This window comes from Pezoporus occidentalis, unplaced genomic scaffold, assembly GCF_034315485.1.
Source record: "Pezoporus occidentalis ecotype Australia unplaced genomic scaffold, CSIRO_AGI_Poc_V1 ctg17, whole genome shotgun sequence".
Classification (NCBI taxonomy): Eukaryota; Metazoa; Chordata; class Aves; order Psittaciformes; family Psittacidae; genus Pezoporus; species Pezoporus occidentalis.
This window is the reverse complement of record NW_026913531.1, coordinates 6,417,116-6,437,033: the sequence shown is the minus strand read 5'-3', so window position 1 is coordinate 6,437,033 and position 19,918 is coordinate 6,417,116. Positions and strand designations below refer to the sequence as shown.

The following is a 19,918-nucleotide window of genomic DNA, read 5'->3' as shown; positions in this document are numbered from 1 at the left end:
CTGTGTTTGGAAAGTGGAATAGTTCGCTCAGTTCAGCTCTGATCTGGTGGATGGGTGTATGTCTCCAATTGAAGGGAGAGAACAGAATAACACGTAGTGAGGGCAAAGGCCACTAGTGAAGCCTAACTAATAACTCAACTGAAAACTCAACTGAAGCAGTCTCTTTTTCACTCATTCCACTAATCCAGTCTGCTGCAGGAGAGGCTGGCCCTGATGTCCTGAGGCAGCACATGTACCGATGCACTGCTCACCCCCTCCATACCTGGGGGTGAACTCCACCATCCCTCACACAGGATCGAATGAGCCAGCAGAATCCCAGCCCACTCTCCAGCTGGCCAAGCTCATTAGGTCTTCTAGTTGCCAGGAAGGCAGTTGTGGCCAGCTGTAAGGCTGATACCCTGTGCAAGAGCCTGCCAAAGGTCAGCAGTCGTCAGCTGGCCAGCTGTGGCTCCTCCAGTGGGACCCTAAGGTCCAGCGGAGAGGAGTAAGGAGATGTGATGAGAAAATCAAGGGCCCTGCAGATGAGGAGGAGGAGAAGGAGGGGAGGGAGCAGTTCTGGGGTGGGGAGAATGGAGCTGCCTGCTATGTCTGACTCCTCCTGACAAGCAGGCTAAGCTGGGAAGATGAAGAATTTCCAACAAAATGCTGCCACAAACTGCGGACATTCCTAGGCATGTTTTGACAAACAGTATGAATTAGAAGTCCTTCATCCTCCAAGAATTAATTACTAGAATTTTATCACTTATAAGACTTACCATGGGAGAAGAGGTTGATCTTTTCCTACAGGGAAAATGGGTGTTTTTCCACACAAGCAATTCAGAAATACAAACATAAAGCAAGCAGGATTTTTGTCTTGATGTTATATCTAAAAGATCTTTGCTATGTTCCTGTGTTAGTTTTGTAATGTACAGTGGGGCTTTTGAGCTGAGTATAAAACAGGTATTTTACTGAAGGTCTCCGTTTGGTTTCTTAACAAAAGATAAAAGATACAAGAAGCTCTGCACACACACACACTTAGAAAAGCACAGCTGCCTCTCTCAGTCAGGATATAAGCCCCCCAAAAAGGCACGATTTTCAGAGGTAAAATTGAAATATGGCATGGACTGTATTTTTTAAATTGCACAGAATTATGCCTTTCCCTTGCAGTGAGTTAGAGTCAGAAAACTTGCAGCTCCTGTGTTACATTATGCTGGCACTGTGAGGCATCTCTCATCCCACCTGCCAGCCTGCCTGCCCATGAGACCACTGAAGAGTGTCCCAGAGCCTGCAGCTCTCGACCAGGTGACAGGACTTGAGAGGTAGAGCCCAGGTTTTCTGTACCATCATCTTCTGTATTTGTGGGCACAACCTTCCTTAAATGAGCATGTTTCACATACTATACAGATATCTCTTTTCAGTTCATTATTTATTATTATTACTATTATTATGTGCAAAGAGTGTAACTCCCAAGACAGCAGCCCTTTAGCCCTTTACACCTTTTTTTCCCCAATACACAGGCTAAAGGTGGTTTCATGGTCCTAACTTCCATTCCTTCTGAGGATTACAGCACATTTCAGCTCATGGGAACTTTGTTTATAGATGTCCTGTAATCAAGAGTTTGTTTCCTAGATGTGTAAAACAGAACTCACAAATTGTAAGTTAGTCTGGTAGGACTTAGGAGGTCTGAGGACAAACATCCCACAGACGGGACATTTCTCACTCTCTGAAAAGCTGCTTCTCAGAAGTATTGACCTTTTTGCAACTCTTAAAACATCTCCCAGCCAAACAGAGGTGTCCATTACCAACATGTGATTTGGTAGTGTTACTCTGCATACTTCACCAGAGATCACTTGCCAAGGTCAGTATAGTGCAGAATGAAATGCTGGAAGTTCTCCAGCTTAGCTTGTTTTAAACCATCACTTAAGCGGATCTGCACTGTGCTAGGTCCTGGCCCTAAGCAGTATCCTTGGGACAGTGTTTTGGTTGAGAGGGGCTAGCACTGCAGCAGTGTGTGAGAAATCATGAATAAATACAGTGGTGTTCACAGTCTTGCATAAGGATTTCTACAAACAGAAGGCTAAGGAAGTGATCACCTGTAACTAAGAAAGATCACCTGTAACTGTGTCTGAATTAAAGCGCTTGGGTACTCCTGAAGGATCTGTAACAACAGGAGTGTGTGATTGCCTTGTTTGCACCTCTGCAATCCAGGGGTTTCAAACCACTTTTTCTACTTGGGACCTAACTGTATACACCAAAAGCCCATTCTGAAAAGGCTCCTCCTAACTTTGCAGGAAAGAACACCCTTACCTCAAGGTTACACAGAAAGGGCAAAAAGTGATTTTGAGGGCAGCCATGCTGGAAAAGGACTGGCTGCCTGCATCAGCCTGTGTCAGGAGCAGAGCTGCCTGCTTCCCTGGCTAAGCAGCTCAGGTAGCTAGCTGCCATCTCACTTTCTCTGTAGCCCTTTTGGGGAGACACAGTCCCCTGGTGTGCTGAGAGGATGGGGCCATCCCTGAGCCAGGCTTCTTTCATCTTCAGTTCAGAGGTGCTGCCAAAGAACAGTCAGGTGGTAACAGCGACATGACTTAGCTGGGCTGAGTTCAAGTGAAAGATTTATCAGAGGTGAAATACCACTTCCAGGCCCCTTGGCCACCCAGTGCTAAACAACGGAAACACAAATGGCAAATACAACCTTATCCCACGCTAGTGAGGGTGCACATCTCTTCCTACTCAGTGTTTCTTGCAGGAGACATTTCTGGGTGCACTGAAGGAGCCCATCTCTCCATCTCATCTCTGTCTTTTTGGGGGCACGGAGAAGGCCTAAAAAGTTCTGGATTGCAACTAGAACAGTGCAAAGGGCTGGAATTTTTCCATGGTAGAAAGAATGAAATTTAGTGTCTGGAAGGAAATACTTGTTAATTCTGAAACTCATGAAGACTTTACCTGTCTATCTTTAGGTCCATGTAAATAGAGAATTTTCACACCGACTAGTAGAACCAAAGTCATTAGGAGAAAACTGCTTTCTGAATATTGTAATATGTACCCCGTGGATTGGGAAAGAGATACCTGTGGTTTGCTCTTATTAACTTCACTTAAACTTGTCTCTTTCAGAGTACTGAGAGTGGCTGAGAGTAAAATTACCTGACAGGGTATCAGAGGTAGATCACAGAGTTTGTTTTACAGAAGAAAGTCACCAGGCAATTTTAGGATCAAATCTGGGAGTATGTGCTCAGTCTTCATACCCAGAGAAAGATATGAGTGCTTTGCTGGCGTGTATATAGTATATAAAATACTACTTCTACTCTTGCAAAAAATAAAGGTGACTCTGCCAGTAGCAGGACAGGAATGGAGGGAGAATTTGACCCTCCACAGTTTTGTTCCTCTATGAGCCTTCTCACAGCAGTACACACTGCTGAAAGAAGAATCAAGCTCCCAGGCCCCAGCCCGGCAAGATGTTACATCCCGTAACCCAGGACCGCTGGGGCGAGGCAGGAGCTGGGGGTGACAGAGGCTGGGCTGGGGATGAACACAGATGCTGACAGGGCCCCCGCAGCCGGGTCTCACTGCCCTCCCCAGTACCAAGGCACGCACGTAAAAAAACCATCAGGCGGGACAGCTCTCTTACAGCACGTTTTATTTGCAGCAGGGTTCCAGGGCAGCGCTGTCCCGAGCCCCAGGGTCTGCCGACCCCGGGGGGACTCCGGGCCGGGCCCGGCAGGGCGCTTTGCCCCGGCCCCGAGGGGTTGTGGCGGGACAAGCTGCGCCGGGGCTGCCCCTCTCGCCCGAGAAGCGCTTGCGGGACGTGGCCGGGCGAAGACGGCGGCCCCGGCGGCGGCGGGAGGCGCGGGGTGCCGGCCCGTCCGGGCCCTCATAGCGCATGGTAGGTCCGTCGTGGCGGCGTCGTCCCTGGCGTCCCCGGCCCCGAGTCGATGCTGGCGCTGGGAGAGAGGGAGTCGGCGTCTCGGAGAGGCAGCCCCGGCTCCTCCGCCGGAGACAGGCGGTCCACGATGCTGGAGAGGCAGTCCAGGCTGGACAGGGCGCTGCTCTGCCCGGCGGCGTACCCTGCGGCCGGGATGAGGGAACCGGGAGAAAGGCAGCGCGTTACAGCGGGTTCCTGTGCTGGCCCCCAAAAATACCACGGGGAGCGAGGCGGCTTCCCCGGCCCACTCCTCCATCCCCCGCGCCCTCGGCTGCCGGCGGGTCAGGCTTACCGTGGGCCATCTCGGAGCAGTACACGGCGTCGAAGCTGCTGCCTCTCGCCGACCAGACGGGGCTGCCGCAGTCGGCCTGCAAAATAGCGAGGGGCGAGTGCCGGCCCAGCTGCCCCCACTGCGCCCCGGGCCAGTGGGATGCTCCCCCGGAGGTAAAGTGCCTGAAAGCCCGCGGGGAGGAAGCCCTGGTGCCGCACGGGAGCGGGACAGCAGCTCCCCGCCAGGGAGCTTCTCCCCTTCCCCGTCTATGCCCCCGCCCCACGTCTCACTCCTCTCCTACGCCGCGCTAAACTGGGGGGGGGACGGACGCGGGGGACGGACCCCGGGGACGAGCCTCCGGGAGCTAGGGCCCTTGCTGGGTGTCCTCTGGCCGCGTTGCCGTGTCCCCCCGCATTCCCGGAAAGCCCGTGTGCGTGCCTAGCGTTAAATCAGAGAACGGGCCTGCTCTAACGCAGCCCGTACGCCTTTTTCTAACGTCCTGGTGCATTCTTTACGTCCCATACCCATAAGACCGGTCCCTCGACGCTGGACTGAGGGGGGACTCTCCGCGGGCCTTTGTGGGGTCCCCACAGCCCCATCGCTCTTGTCCCGCTCTTACCATCCCATCGGAGCAGCTGGAAGTAGGGCTGGTCGGTTCGGAGCAGCTCTGTCCCGGCAGGTGATAGTAGTTTTCTACCTGTTCCCTCAAGAGCTCCTGGAGGCTCTCGATGTATCTGATGGCGTTTCGCAGGATCTCTACTTTGGGAAGTCTTTGGTTGGGGTTGGCAGTGGTGCATCGCTTCAAGGTCTCAAAAGCCTGGTTCACTTTCTTCAGCCTCCTCCTCTCCCTCATGGTGGCCGCCTTCCGCCGGTCCATTGTGGTGGATTTTCTCTTGCAGGCTTTGCAAGCCCACATGAGGCAGTGGCCGGCCTGGTGGTGGCCAGTGGGAGCTCGGACATGCTCCTCTTCCTCGGAGCCGGCGGGCTCGGGGGGCTCGGGGCCGCCGAAGGGAGGCAGGTCCCGGGGTTCAAAATCCTCTGGAAACTCGCCCTCCGGGGAGGAGAGGCAGGAACTGTCATAGAATAGCTCGGACGGGGAGAACTGGCAGCTGTCCATCACCTCCATCCCTGCAGCAGAGATGGTCAGCGTGGGGCGGCAGCCGGCGGCTCTCGTCGAGGCGCGCTGGGGCAATTTCCTCCTTAATTAGCGACCTGAGACGAAGTGTCCGCTGGCTGATGCGGGGGGCCCTTATATATACACGTAAAGGGAGGCTGGTCCGCAGCGGCCAGGCTGTATTAGCATATCCCACCACATCCCCCGCCGGGGGCTGTCTGGGCAAGGCCCCAGGAGACAATTTGCTTCGCACCGCTCCCTTGGAGAACCGTGAGCTGGGCACTTCTCTAATGCCCGACCTCCCCAGGACTGTTTGTGGCATCTACGAAGTTGAAACCAAGACTGGGAATTCGCGGGTTTGCTATGGGAAGAGAAAGAAGGGCAGTAAGCGCTCTCGAACGGCTGACATCTCCTACAGAGATGTTTCTCGCCCCGGTGCTCCCCTCTCCCATCACACGCTGCAGCGGGAGCGACACCGGCTCTCCCCGCAGAGGAATTAACGTAGAAGGCTCCCCATAGCACCTACAGCATCCGCTTGCGTGTCTTTAGTCCACGCAGCCTGTGGTACACGTCTAACCTGAAAAAATTCACCCCTTGCTTCTGACCTAAGGTTTGCTCGTTTATCTTGAGCGTGTCCTGTAATTGAAATTGTGTCATCAACCAGGGGACAAAAATGCCCAGCTACGTGTGGCCAGGAGAGACGAGGAGTGGAGGGACCCAGGTTTTAGTGCTGTCGGATCGGGTCACAGGGAACGCTACTCACAAATGAAAAGTGTACGTGTTTGCTCCGAGACAAACCCCCTTCCCATTCTTTCTCCTACTCGTGTGACCCGGCACTGCCAGAGACACAACAGTCGAGCAGTGCCTCGGGCTTGCTAATTTTCTGCTTTCAGGCAAACTTGTACCGTTACAGATGCGTCCCAGCTGCCAGTGCAACAAACCCCTCCTGGAAGTGTAAAATTTCTAACCCCGCAATCCCTAAGTAATTTTACACAAGCCGGGGACAAAAGCCCTGCAGAGCCCCAGCCGCAGCAGTAGCTGAGCGGAGCGGTGCAAGGGTCATTAGAGCGGTAATGAAGCCATTTAACAGGCATTTGCTAACGCGCAGTAACCCTTTGGTTTCATCCAGGTGGCTTTTGTATTGGAGGCAAATATTGTGAGAAGGCGAAGGGAACCTTCCATACCTGGGAATAAAATTATGTTCACCTAGGTTAACTCAAACGGAGAGCAAGGGACCCAGCAGCTGATCAAACGCTACAGAGCCGGTCCGTGTGTCCAGGAAAAAGGCGACTCCGGTTTAGGCCCTCGTCAGGAAAAGGTAACGCAGAGGGCACGGCCACCCCGGTGTCTCAAGGAGCTGCTCTTCGAGTGAGCAAAGCGGGCAGGGAACGTCACCTTAAGAGAGGTGCCGTGCTGGAAAACCATCCGACCCCCCCCACCCGCGCCTGCTGCTGGGGAGACCTCATCTCCTCCCCCCTAGCCTCGAACCCCCAAAAGGCGGATTTCCACTTTTAGGCTAAATGATTTTCCTTAAAGAAAATCCCCATGCACACACACCTCCTTCTTCCAACTATCGGATGTATAATTATCGAAAGCTTAGGGAAGGCTACATTTGCGCTGCTTCGGTTTATTTGGGGCCATAAACGGGACGGGGAGAGCCCCCTTTGAAATGAATACTGTAGGAAAAGCCGGGAGTTGATAAAGGAGTAAAGTTACAGAAAGGGGAAAGCTCAGAATTCCAGGCTTCTGCCACCCCGAGGAGCAGGTTGCTGTTCAGTTGTGCCACATCTGAAACAGGGCAGTTCCCTATTGTTTTCTTAAGACACCGTCAGTTAGAAAGGGGCTCTGCTCGGCAGTAACTTGAATTCTTCACTGAGCTGTGGCGAGCACACGGACACACACATACTGTGATTTACCCCGTTTGCGCTGGCTAAAATAAACCCTGTTTACAGATTTATTCTTTGTCCACAAATAAACTTGATCTTTCAAGTGCTGGCCACAGCTATGATCACCTTCCAAGGAGGGGTTTCTCTCCAGGCACGCACAGTAGGTCTCCTGGTGGATACCCCATCGGTCCCATCTCCCGGCCTGCAGAGCCGGAGTGGGGTCGTTAAGAAGCTTACCTTTCCCCAGAAGTCTTTTGAGGAGCTAGGAAACTTTGTTTCCCTTTTTCCTTTAATATTTGGGGGGAAAGGGAAGAAAGGATGGAAGAGCTTGTCACTCAGGAAGAAAAAAATCTGTAATTAGTATCCCTTAAGAGCCACCGGCTCCTCTGGTAAAGTGATCTCAAGTTTGCAGAAGTGCAATAGGGGAGTGGAACTAAAGACGGGGGAGAGAAAACACAAACTACAAGGCTGGCTAATGAGGCTGCTGGGGGGTGGGGGAGAATAGCGGCTCAAGTCCGGAAAGCGGGAACCGCCAGACCCTCAGACACTGTCTGCCCCTGTGGACGGACACAGAGAAAATGGTGAACGTGTCACGACCCCTTTAAGAAGCTGCTGCTTCCCCATCCCTGGCAGTGTTTAAGACCAGGTTGGACGGAGGTTTGAGCAACCTGGCCTAGTGGAAGGTGTCCCTTCCTATGGCAGGGGGGGTGGAACTAGATGATCCTTAAGGTCCCTTCCAACCCAAACCATTCTATGAAATGGAGTCCTCGCCCCAACCGCAGCAATCCTATTTCTGGAGGGATTCCATCCCACGTTGGGAGCATTCGCAGTTCGTATGATCTATTTAACGGGATTTTCTATTTAACCAAAGAAAACCCTCCCGAGGGGCAAGAGGTGTTTGGGGCCCACCCAAGCCTTGCGCACCCCGCACCTCTGCAAAGCACGTTGCGGTTCCCAGCGGACCTCCGGTGCGGAGCGGCAACCGGCCCCAGGAGCGTTACCCAGGGAGGGACGTCTTGTATGTAACGGGACGCCCGACACTGCCGAGCCGTTCCGTGCCGCCTTCGCCCCTCGCCTCTCCCCTCCCGCGGTCGGTGGGTGCCGTGGCTGGCGGCGAGGGCTCCTCAGCGCCGCCCCGCCGGGAAACTGTTTCGCAGTTGGGCTGGTAGGGCCGGGCGCTTCCAGCCGTGTGAGAAACGTTTGGTTCCCCCCAGTGCTGGGAACGCCGCGCACCTAAGTAAACACATTAGTACCTGCCAGGGGGATCTGTACAGAGGACAGCTGAAGAAGGCATTGGCCTCTGTTGGCATCCCCGGACTCCCAAGAGAGATCAAAGGGACGAGAGGGGCTTTTAGCAGCCTTGAGACTGGGAAGAGTCGCTAGTTCCTGCTATCGGAGGGACGTCCCAGCGAGCACATGGTTCAATTATTCAGCCTCCTCCCTCCCCTGCCCCCCACTCCCATTCCCCAGTTCGTTCCCCACAGAAAGGTGGAAGCTCTGGAAAAGTCGTACTGGTTCCCCAAAGCAGCACTGATTCCAGCAGGAATTTTCCCCGTGGAAATAGCTGCCGGACAGACGCCTGCCTGCTTGCCTTCGGCCTCGGAAAATAAGCTGAGCCCGCTGCCGGCTGCCTGCCTCCCTCCTGGGGCTGCGGCCGGTGTTAGGGAAGAAAACAAAGATGCACAATAAAAAGAAAAAAGAGGCGTTAAGCACAGTCTGGTCACTTCAGAGCAGAGCGGTGACAACGCAGCAGCACTGCAGACACCCCGTGTCCTCCTAGTCCCGCCGGCGGATCCGCGCCCCCCGCGGGAGCGGGCAGGTGGCTCCGTGCGGAGTGGGGCCGGTGGGGGCGAGGCGGCCGGGATTTAGGTGTCTTTGCTGGAGCAGCGCCCCGGCCCTCGTCTTTCCCGTTAAATAAACCGGAGCGCGGCGGAGGGGGAGAGAAGGGGCAGCGGCCGTCGTGTAAAAACCTCGATGCCTCTGTGCATGGCCCCTCTGGAGAAAGCCCAGATTAAATCACAACCTGCTTGTCCTTACCCTGTTATTACCCTTTGATCTTGTGATTCCAGGGCCCTGTTTGCTTTGGCTGGGGGCTTAGGTAAAGATTACCATTATTAATATCAAAGACAAACATTTTAATTGCAAACACACTGAGGACCCTCACTGGGAAGGGTGTCAGCCGCAGCGCGGGGGTCACGGAGAGTCTCTTCAGAAGGCATTTTATTTAATGAAAAACCCCAATCCCTTCTCCTGTAGGCAAATTTACTCCAATCACTCTAGTTACCCTGCTGCGGGAGGAGACGCTGCCGCGGGCGGACAGGCCCCTTGGTTGAGGCTAGCGATAGCAATACTCTGATGAGGTCACCTCGCTACGGAAACAGGCCATGACGTCTTAACCAAAGGCAGAGACGTCACGCAGGAACCTTCTCTCTGAAGTGGCTAAGAGCAACCTGAGGCTCTGTGTGTTCTGTGTGTGGAACGAGAAAAAGGGGAAGTACTCCTTACACCAGAGTATCTGTCTCATTAAGAGAGCAATTAGGGAGAGCACTCCCCAGGTTTAAAACCCAGGCTGGCGGCAGCGGCACAGGAGAGGAGGAAAGAGGCAGTGCGGCGGTTCAGGCACCGGCTCTCGGAGCAGCCTTTTCCCAGAGCTTCCCTCTCCGACGACCGCAACCGCGCCCGAGCCGGTCGGGAAAGGGGGGAGGAGGAGACCTTCCCGAAATGTGGCTGTGGCCTTTAAATAACCAACCCCCTAAAAATACACCACGGGTTAAAGCTGAGGAGGGGAGCATCCGCCGGCAGCATTGGAGCTGCTGCCCTTTGCTGTTGTCTGCACTCTGTGGAGCCGTGTGTGCGTGCGAAGGGCAGAGCGGGCTGTTTCCCGGTGGTCGCCTCATCCCGGGGGTATCAACAATCTGTTACAAACCGTAACACTCCGGCTGCGAGCAGCTCCGTTCCACAGTCCTCAGAGAGGCTGGGGGTTTTACATCACTGAGTGAAAGGCTTCATCTGTTGTAACCCTCCCCAACCCCCTTTTCGGCCGCTTAACTCTTTCCTCCCGGAGGGACCCCGCTCCCCTCTCCCTCAGGCTCAAGAAGCCAAGGGGAGTTTCCTTGCCCGACAAGAAACCGCGGCCCCCAGCTCCCGAGGGAGCGGGCTCCTGTCCTTGCCTTCTGCCGCCCCGTTAGGGCAGTGGGCCCAGCAGTTTTGCCGCAGACAAGACCTGGCTTCAAGTGCCGAGAGGAAAAGACGAGAGGCGCTGAGCCTTTCTGTTCTCAAGGCCCGGGGGGGTCCTTGCGCTGCCACCTTCCAGGCTCATCCATCATGTGCAGGACAAGGCCGCAGAAGGTCCCTGCCTGCCTAGCTAAGTAAGCGGCACCACCGGGCATTTTAGGGGAGCAATAACGCTTTTCCGGGGAGGGGGGAGTCCGCTGCGAAGCACAGCGAGGGCACGGGTTGCGGCACCCCGCCTTGCCCGGACGCTGCCCCGGGAGAGGGTCGGTAACACCGCCGGTGGGACCCCAGCTAAGGAGAGACGCGTCTTGGAGGCGAAAACGGAGAAGAAATGCGTCCAGCCGGATGGGTCATGTCCCGGCAGTACCCGTCTGACTACCCGGGGCTCGACGTCGCTGAAGCCGGTGGCGGGTTTTAACTCCGGGATCGCATTATTACTGAATTACCGGGAGGTGGAAGGGGGGGAGGAGAAACACTGTAACACAAAGAGCTTTATTTTACAATACAAGAAATATGTCTGTTCTTATATACAATATCACATTCCACAATTTAAATATTTGTTATGTTTACAAAAAAAAAAAAAAAGAAAACAAACCCCCCAAAAAACAACAAGACAGCACTGAAATTATTTACAGGAACGAAACGAGGCGGGATCTCTTTTAAATACGATTAACGCGAAATGCAGCCAACAGCTTCCCTCAGACAGGAATGAACTTTCCGGTGAGCCTCAGACAAAGCAGATCACCGGTACACAGGTAAGTATCTTAAATTAAAAAAAAAAAGACAATAAAGACGAAATAAAGGTGGGATGGTCTATGCAACACGTTTAAAGAAAACAAAACTCAGGGTGGGGGTAAAAGGGGGGAAAGTCTGGCTCGGGTCAGGGAGAGCCATTTTTTTCTCTGGGATAGGTGTACCCTCACTCGGCCTTAACGAGGCCACTGCCTGGGCTTTCCACTGCCTTAATTTGCTTCGTTACTTAGTTTAGAGGGGAGGGGTGGGGGCTCCATCTCCGCTAAATATACTACCAAGGTAACCGGGTTTATTTCTCCACCACTTCTTCAGGGCTGGGCAGTTTGGGCTCTTCGGAAGAAATACTGTCCACTATGGAAGAGAGGCAGCGGAGGCTGCTGGAGGCCGACGACTCGACGACGGAGCCTCCTGCTCAACGAGAGAAAAGGGATTAAAGAGCAAAAACGTTCGTCTTCGCCGGGCCTGCGGCGCGGGGCTCACGGCAGGCGGGGGTGAGACACCGGCCGTTGGGAGCAACGATCGTTAGGGCAAAGGGAAAGACGCGTGGCAGCGACGGGTGAGCACGGCCCGGAGGCGGAGGGGTACTGAGGGGCAGGGACCGCGGTGCGAGTTACCTTCCTTGGTGCTGACTCCGAGGGCTCGGGAATGGTCAGAAACGCTTTGCCAGTCGGAGGTGCAGGTGCTCAGGAAGTCTGAACCGGGGACCTGCGGCACACAGGCGGGCCGGTATGAGCAAGGCGGCCCGCCGCTCTCCGGGCCGGGCCGGCTGCCCTTCGCGGCCCCAAGGAACCCGCACGTCCCGCGGCCGCCGCAGAGGCCGCGCAGAGGCGGAGGAGGGGTGGGGACGGGCGCGGCGGGTTGGCAGCTGGAGGCCGGGGCGGCGGAAGGAATCGGGCGGCAGTGCTTACATTTCCCTGCTTGGGGCTGAAGCTGAAAGGGTCTCCCCCGATCTCTTGCATTTTCTCCTGCTGATCCAGCCTGTGCAAGAGGTCCTGCAGCCTCTCGATGTAGCTGATGGCGCTCCTCAGGATCTCCACCTTGGGCAGCCTTTGGTTGGGATTCGCCACAGTCCGCCTTTTCAGAGCCTCGAAGGCTTCGTTGATCTTCTTAAGTCGCCTCCTCTCCCGCAGCGTGGCTGCTTTCCGTCTGTCCGTGGGGGCCGACTTTCTCTTGCAAGTTTTACAAGCCCAGATCAAACACTGGCCGGGGAAGTGAGGGGGTTGTAGTCCCGGGGGTGCCAGCACATGCTCCTCTCCGCTGCTGTCACTGCCGGCCTCTGGCGGCATTTGGTCCTGACAGGGGGACAAGGTGCCGTCGCTGCCTGGGTACAGCGGGGATCCCTCGGCCATCTCCAGCTGCTGCAGGGCTCCATTCTCCCCGTCTAAGAAGAAGAAATAGGAGCCAGTTTCAAAAAGGTCCATCATGCTGTCTCTCGGCCTCTCTGCCGGCTTGAGTTGGGTGGCAGGCTCAAAAACACCCCGAGGAACAACCCAGATGGAATTTAATTAGTGCAGTGACATAAGTCCCCCTGCTTTATATAGGAGCTGCTGAAACCCTATCCAACTTTTAGCTGTCGCGGTGTATCACCCTCCAAAACTGATTCCAGCCAGTCTCCTGGGCGCTGTCCTGAGAACATCTCCTATTTAGAAGGACGAGTGGGGGGGCACGGGTAGAGCAAAGCAAATTAAAATAAAAAGGTAAAACAATCGGAAAAGAAGAATACAACCCAGCTCCTGTCCCCACTCCCCGGAATCCTGTGAGTGTGCTTGGGGTCAAGCGAAGGGACCTGAGGTGGGGGCTTGGGGGCTGCGGCTGCCCCCTTGCAGTCCCGGTCCCTGCTGACAAGCCCGCGGGGCATGGCCAGGAGACAAAGGCGCGGGGCTTCAGAGGAAGCTCTCCCCCAGCCCACCCCACCCAGCACAAGCCGCAACTCACCCTTGGTGCCCCAGTGCTGACTATAGATCTATAAGGAGTGATTTCAAAGGCAGCCATCGCTCTCTAAATAGGTTAATATTTTCAGAAGAAGCCAGAAGCCCCTGTTATTGCACCACCCCTCCCCCCCACCTTGAAACATGCCATTCCTGTGACCCAAGTCACCCGGGCCAGCCCAAGGTTAGGAGCCAAGCTCACTGTCCACACACAGGGGGAAGGTTGCCAAGGCAGAACCTTGCTGCTTTGCTGAAGCACTCGTGGTTATTGCACCTCGGCTTTGTCTTTTAATATGAACTTTCCCACATCTCTCATGAGGTGTGATGGGAGTGATTCCAGGTGACTAGGTTACAGTCTGACTGCCTCTGTCCTTGATGGTGGTCAGGGCAAGAAAAGCCCAGGCATATGGTGTAACTGCAGTTTAATCCCTCGGGCCTGGCAAGGCATGTAGAGCTGCCTAGCCCCTGAAACTAAAACCAGAACTCATGGTCACTCTCTGTTAGTGTATACTGTAATGCCACATCATGTCTGGGCTTCCCTTGCATCAAGAGAGGGTATGGGAAAACGGCCTGTTTGCCTCTTTCCCTGCACTGTCTTGTGTTCATTAAATCCCACGTAATTTCTCTCTGCTTATGTAAATATATATGTGTATATATGCATACGTATGTGTGCATCTCTATGGACACATATGTATGTGTGTTTATGTGGATAAACAAGTACATTTCTGTGTGTGTATAAACGCGTGTATATGTATGTACACATACATATCTGTATGCTTCATAGAAACTCTAATACATGAAGACTGGATGAAGCCCCTGGAATACCACAATATGTCTCAAATATAGCTTCTAACTTCATCCTTTCAGTTCTTTCAGAGCTGTTTCATTTTTATTTCTCAAAAGCCACATTGGAATTGATCATTGACTTGACTGTTTCTCCGAAACTGATTGTGAAGCAGTATTTCAGAGTACAAACATTTCAAAGAGTAGCTGTGATTTTGTTTTGCCCAAATCAGCGTTGTTAACATTCACCTTGTTTCTGCTTTAATGAGGCAGAGCAATACCCAGTTTTGGATGAGACAGAGAAATTCAGACTGTCCTCAGCAAAACTATTTTTGATATTAATATTCTAGCACTGAGGGCTTTTTCTTCTCAGATTAAAGAAGTTAAGGAGCTGAATGTAAGATACAGTTTCCCAGTTTCCATGTTCTGCAACTTGCTCTCTGTTTGACCAGTGACTTCATTTCCATGTGATTTAGTTTTCTGTCTTTAAAAAGAGGTATAACGTTGACCTGTCCTTTGTGTTTCTCAATTAATTTGCTGACTATCCAGGGAGGAGCCACCGCTTGGCACTGCATGCTTTGTAGTCCCACAGGGATGTTTGTCCCATACCATTAGTGATGGTAGTAATAATAATAATAATAAAGGAAAAATTGTAATCTGATTACTTTAAACATTTTCACATTTACTACAGTAATTTTTTTTTCCTTTTAATCTTTAGTTTCTTCACTATTGCTCTGGTAGTGTTTGGAACAAGGCCAGAAACAAGATCACTCTACTGGAAAAGTGCACAAATGAAAACTTGGTTTCAGTGAGAAATCTCATTGCCAAGTTGTTGTCTGTTCAAGAGTTTTAATTGAACTTAAGGAGTTGGGAAGCTGGAAGTTTAGGACCCAGGTGCTCCTTAATTGCTGTCAGCAGTTTGGGTTTTTTAACAGGAAACCAAGTAAGTTCTTTCTTTCCAGCACTTAGTGCTAGAGTAAACAGATTTGGTTCCTCACAGTAACATGGACATGGCATAATTAGGCCTTTGTGGAGCAAAACTTCTATTAACTGCAACTGGATTTTAATTTGGATGAAGTCAGCCAGTTTCCCCATCACATAAGCAGCTTGAGTTTTGCTATTGCCTTCACACCACATCTCCCATTGCAATTCCTTGGTGAACACAACACAGCTAGCAAACAACCCCAGAATATTTCAACAGAATGTCCTCAGTGATGTTCTCCATTACAAAAGGGGATCAAGTGGATAAGTCAAAAGTTGGTGCTGGTCTTTTTTCTCTTCATGCCTTGCATTGCAGATCATGTTAGATATAAGCACAAAGACATAAGAGGAAGTAAAAGCACATGAATAAGAACAACTGGACATAGAATTGGAAGGAGAATCACTGCTGAAGTCAACCTGTAACTTCAGTTGGCTTGATAGCCCCTTACAGCAAAACTCACTGTCAGTCTGTTCTTTATTCAGTTGTGACTGCTTCCACCAGAATACTGTGCTACTCTACTAAAGATGTACTCTCAGAATATCTACACAAGTAAAATATGAGGTGTACTGTATTTCACTGGTTAAAAGGTCTGTTATCCTACCAAAGAGGTATTTCAGTAAGACAGCAAGTGGTAAATTCAGTAAGTGTTCAGGATGACCCAAATCCAAGCATTTTAATTAGTCACAGCTGATCTCCAGAACTTTGATCCTTCCAAATGCACTTTGCCACATAAACCTTTCTGGATAATTGTGGTTGAATAATGAGCCTGGAAATGCCCGGGTCACTCTTAACACCTTATGATTTATGCAGAAGTTCAATCCAGAATTACAGAGAAATATTTTGTCATCTAGAACCCACATAACACTGCACACCACTCCAAATACCTCTTTTTTTTTTCTCCTTCACTCTCATCAAGATCCTTCTAGCTGCATCTCTCTTACACTTCTCTGCAGCGGCATCATTAATCACTAGGGATCAGGCATATTCCCTCCTATGTGGCACCTAGGTGAAGATGACATTTTCATCCTGTCTTTGTTGTTGCCCTGTTCTATGGTACAGTGCCTCCCTTGATTTCAGAGATGTTTAGATACCTGACTTCCAGGTAATGATTCTTACGTTGCTTCTTGCAGATTGATGAAGTGCAGGTTAGCTGCATAAGCCCAGGTTTGGGCATGGTGTGGTTCTCGGAGTCTGTTTGCACTCCAGATATCGAAATCTTTCTGTTCACATCCTCATTCTTCTTTTCCTTTAACACTCATATTCAACAGCATCTTTCTTAGCAGAAACTTGCCCTTTCAACTTATTTTACTGTTAATGCACAATGCTCTTCTTCTGCCTTTATTTCTTTTTCAAACAATTCATATTCTCCAAACTTGGTTTTCACCAAGTTTCTGAAATCCCTCTAACATTTGACTTGGTATCTTCTACTGATATTTCTAACACATACTTCTTTTTTCCCAAGGCAAATAACACCTTCTTTTAAAATTCTAGCATTTTTAATCTAATTTCTCTTATTATAGTATCTAGGCAACCACTTAGAGTACCTCTTTGCCACAGAAGAAGTTTAGGCTCTTACTCCTGTCCTGTTTTCTCCCAGTTTGAGTTCACATGGAATACCTTCTCACCTGAGTTTGATAGTGCATTCATGTAGGGGTAGGTGACATGTCTGGGGATGTCTGTTAACGCCTGTGTTTTGCTGTCACTTGTAACCTGTATATTGCATAGTTAGGACACCAGTTTAAGCTAATAGAGAGTTAATTGCCATTCCTCCTAAAGTGTCGCAAGGTGCACTGAAATACTCAGGATGCATTTACTTTCTCATTTTAGTTTGCCAGGAGTGCCCTTGTGGAGCAGATCTCTGAATAGCCCCACTTACTGCACTTTCAATACCCTGTACAGGGTGTTGTCAGCGTGTTGTCTGGGTTCTGTTCAGGAGACACTAAATTGGAAGGCAACCTGAAATGTGAAGTGGATGCTGGGTCTTCAGCACCACCAGTTTCTACAGCTTTGCTCCTGATGCACTTGTATTACCTGCTAATGTGTTCATAGTCACAGTTCATTGGGAAGAACTAGAGAAAACATCAACATGTTGCTGCATTAGAGATTTGCTGCTGAAAGAGTATATCTGAAAGAGTATATCATGACAAGGACTGCAAAACTAAGAAGGTTGAGACACTTCATCTCTCAGAAGGAAATTTTAAACAGATGGAAAGGATTGAGATATCTTTATTTTTTAAAGATGTTTGAAGTAGCCGAGAGATGTGGAACTGTAAGGGGAAAGCTGGTGCACAAAAGATAGGTAGTCTGGTAAAGAACATGTATCTATCCCCAGATCTACAACTTATTACAGAAATGTTTGGTGAGCAAAGATTAGAAATTTTCCGTGAGTTTTCTTGAAAGCCTGGGCAGTGGAGGGGACCAGAATTTCTTATGCTGACAATGATGTATGGGTAATTTATGCAAAAGAACTTTACTGACATTCATGGAAGTATAATTGCTGCTACTGGAAGCGAGCATATAGAATTTCATGGCTTGTGGTACGTAGGAGCATTTCTTAGCTGAACTTTGTTATCTCTTCTTGCCTTAAAATACCTGAATTTCACAGAGGTCTGCAAGGGTAACACAGACCATCTTTAATTCTTGATTTTCATTTATATGTGTTGTTAGACTATCAGCTGACCTTTACTTCCCTAGACTCTTACTTGACCTTATTCAAATCTGCTTGTCCAAGGAAATGATACTATTTGCATATCCCCATTGCTCCATGCACTCTCACAGGAGATTTAGGAACTGACTAGAGGAAGCGTGTGTTCTGTACATGCCAGTCCTTGTGTGTAAGCGTGTGCCATTTCAGAGAATTTAAAAGCATGTGGGAGCAACCATCCCTCAAAATGCAAGTGAGGTAGTGAATGGTGTATATGCTCCAGTGTTGGGAAGCCAGAAAGATAGAAACCTGGAAAAGAAACTTTGTATAATTTTTATGGTCTTTGTAGGAGAATATTTAAAAATTCTTATTCACAGAGACCTTGGCTATATAGCCGTTCCAAATTATTGCTGTTTTCCTTTGATTGGATATGGACTTTAGTGTTCATATCGGTTACGGTCCTGTTAGTATCTGAGAGGTGCAACCTTGCTAACTAAACAGACTTCTCTAGTTCAACATAGTAAGGTAGGATTTCATTACAGCTCTCATGTTGGGCAGTTATGAGACACAGTTCTAAATGGCAGATGCTTTAATGCCTGTGTCAGGGTCTACAGTGACAAATAGTCACCACTGCACAAACACATTTATTTTACTACGAGACATTTTCCTGGGGAGGAGGGAGTGCCAGTTAGAAGCCAGAGGCCCCTTGCGCTGTTGCTGGCTGAGATGAGCATTTTCCATGGTTCTATCTGCAAGGAGGCATTCCTTAGTAATAGTAATAATGATAGATGTCTTCTGCTTGTGATTAGGCAAAAAATGGGGGACATGGAATGTGGCACAAGTACAAGACACATCATGTGCTATACAATCATATTTTTGCCATTCACATTTTTTGTAATTACATGAAAGGCCATTTTGCAGTCATAACTTATTTGTCTGTTTACACTACAACCTATCGGAGGCATAGAGTGCATTTTCACACTATGTAGTTTTAGACCATGATGACTGTGATATCGAAACCTAATCTCAGTCAAAATGGTACTACTAAATGAAATAGATATTCATTTTCATTCTGCAAAAAGAATTTAGGGAGGAAAGGGTGTGGAGAGATAGTTTCTGGATCCAGCACTCAGGCTAATCACACCTCTAATGCCTGTGGACAGAAAAAGCTTAGGGCTCAGACTGTGGAAAAATTACAGCTTACTTTTCTAGGACTCACAAGGGATTTTTGCACAGCCGTGGATCTTCATGGAAAATTGGGATGATGGTGGCTTGGAAGTGGAAGCTGTGAAGATACAGTGAAGGTAATGGATGTAGTCAACTCCCTCCTCAGCAGTAAGATAGGAATTATTTAAAACAGCACATCACAACTTCTGAAATGATTATTGTGAATGATTTCTTTTTATACATAAATTGTATTCAGCTGTTTCATCATCCATGGCAAACATTCTTTTGCTTTCCTGGTGTTAGCTCTCTGACATATGGGCATGCCAGTGTAATGAGCCGTTTGATTGCAGGTACATAGCATTGGATGGTTAAGATAAAGTTAATGAGCTATAGTCAAATGCAGGCATTACTTGGTCTTGACTTATTTCCTGGTGCTGCATTAATACAGTTCTCAATTATTCCATGCACATGTGGATTTAAAATGCAGAAACAATTGAAATGGGAATCTCTTGAGATATTACTGTTGCCAAAATGTAACTACAATATTGGAAGTAATGCAGTCATGTCATAGCCCTATAGAATTCTCTGTTCTTCATGAGATGTAAAGTATTTGCTCTATTGTCTGTAATTTCAAAATTTGTGCATTTTATTTTCAGTATTCTTCTGCCTTTATGGATACTGATTCAGGTCATCATTTTGAAGAAGTGTTGGTTTCACCATATTTGTCTTCTGTGCGTCTTACATGACTTGTACTTCAAGGTTTTGTTCACTGTGTGTCAACATTGCCTTTTGTGTTCCACGTCCTACACTTCTCTTAATTGAGCACATACAGCTGGTGTCATATATTTTGATAAGACTTGCTTGAGACCCTTTGGGTGCCATCAATCTTTTACAGTATATGGTAAATACAGAATGTTGGTTTTGCTGTCCTGTCACATTTTCTGTTTTAGCAGAGCTTATTGCTATGTCCTATGTGTTGTCCTTAAGTTCTTCCTTAGGTAAAATGATTAGCTTTACTGAGACAGTCTTAGCTTTAAAAATTGTCTATATAGTATCTCTATTTCTGTAAATATGTTCTGACTGATTTCATAGAATCATAGAATACTTAGGGTTTGAAAAGACCTTAAGATCACCTAGTTCCAACCCCCCTGCCATGGACAGGGACACCTCACACTAAACCACGTCACCCAAGGTTCTGTCCAACCTGGCCTTGAACTCCGCCAGGGATGGAGCATTCACAACCTCCCTGGGCAACCCA

The 19,918-nt window shown here is 49.7% G+C and overlaps 2 protein-coding genes and 1 long non-coding RNA gene across 3 annotated transcripts; 1 reads left to right on the top strand and 2 right to left on the bottom strand.

The window, feature by feature from the left end:
* Positions 1–3,596: 3,596 nt before the first annotated feature.
* MYF5 (myogenic factor 5) lies at positions 3,597–5,504 on the bottom strand. Its single transcript, XM_062613634.1, has 3 exons — positions 4,789–5,504; positions 4,191–4,266; positions 3,597–4,041 (listed from the first exon to the last, which is right to left on the bottom strand). The coding sequence occupies exons 1-3, from the start codon at positions 5,293–5,295 to the stop codon at positions 3,848–3,850; spliced, it is 777 nt and encodes a 258-aa protein (XP_062469618.1). The 5' UTR covers positions 5,296–5,504; the 3' UTR covers positions 3,597–3,847.
* Positions 5,505–10,879: 5,375 nt separating this feature from the next.
* On the bottom strand, positions 10,880–12,781 carry MYF6 (myogenic factor 6). The gene is made up of 3 exons (XM_062613840.1): positions 12,065–12,781; positions 11,771–11,861; positions 10,880–11,564 (listed from the first exon to the last, which is right to left on the bottom strand). Exons 1-3 carry the CDS (start codon positions 12,578–12,580, stop codon positions 11,446–11,448), a joined length of 726 nt encoding a protein of 241 aa, XP_062469824.1. The 5' UTR covers positions 12,581–12,781; the 3' UTR covers positions 10,880–11,445.
* On the top strand, positions 11,687–19,407 carry LOC134161202 (uncharacterized). The gene is made up of 4 exons (XR_009963870.1): positions 11,687–11,759; positions 14,586–14,675; positions 18,706–18,828; positions 19,317–19,407. It is a non-coding gene; the product is annotated as an uncharacterized LOC134161202 (long non-coding RNA).
* The last annotated feature ends 511 nt before the right edge of the window (positions 19,408–19,918 follow it).

Excerpts from the sequence above, each read along its gene's own strand:
- MYF5 (XM_062613634.1), bottom strand. The coding sequence starts at position 5,295 with ATGGAGGTGATGGACAGCTGCCAGTTCTCCCCGTCCGAGCTATTCTAT. Across the intron at positions 4,267-4,788 it reads CCAGCTGCTCCGATGGGATG|GCCGACTGCGGCAGCCCCGT; the intron begins GTAAGAGCGGGA and ends GCTATTTTGCAG. Across the intron at positions 4,042-4,190 it reads CTGCTCCGAGATGGCCCACG|GGTACGCCGCCGGGCAGAGC; the intron begins GTAAGCCTGACC and ends TCCCGGCCGCAG.
- MYF6 (XM_062613840.1), bottom strand. The coding sequence starts at position 12,580 with ATGATGGACCTTTTTGAAACTGGCTCCTATTTCTTCTTCTTAGACGGG. Across the intron at positions 11,862-12,064 it reads TCAGCCCCAAGCAGGGAAAT|GTCCCCGGTTCAGACTTCCT; the intron begins GTAAGCACTGCC and ends TGTGTGCCGCAG. Across the intron at positions 11,565-11,770 it reads CGGAGTCAGCACCAAGGAAG|GAGGCTCCGTCGTCGAGTCG; the intron begins GTAACTCGCACC and ends CTCGTTGAGCAG.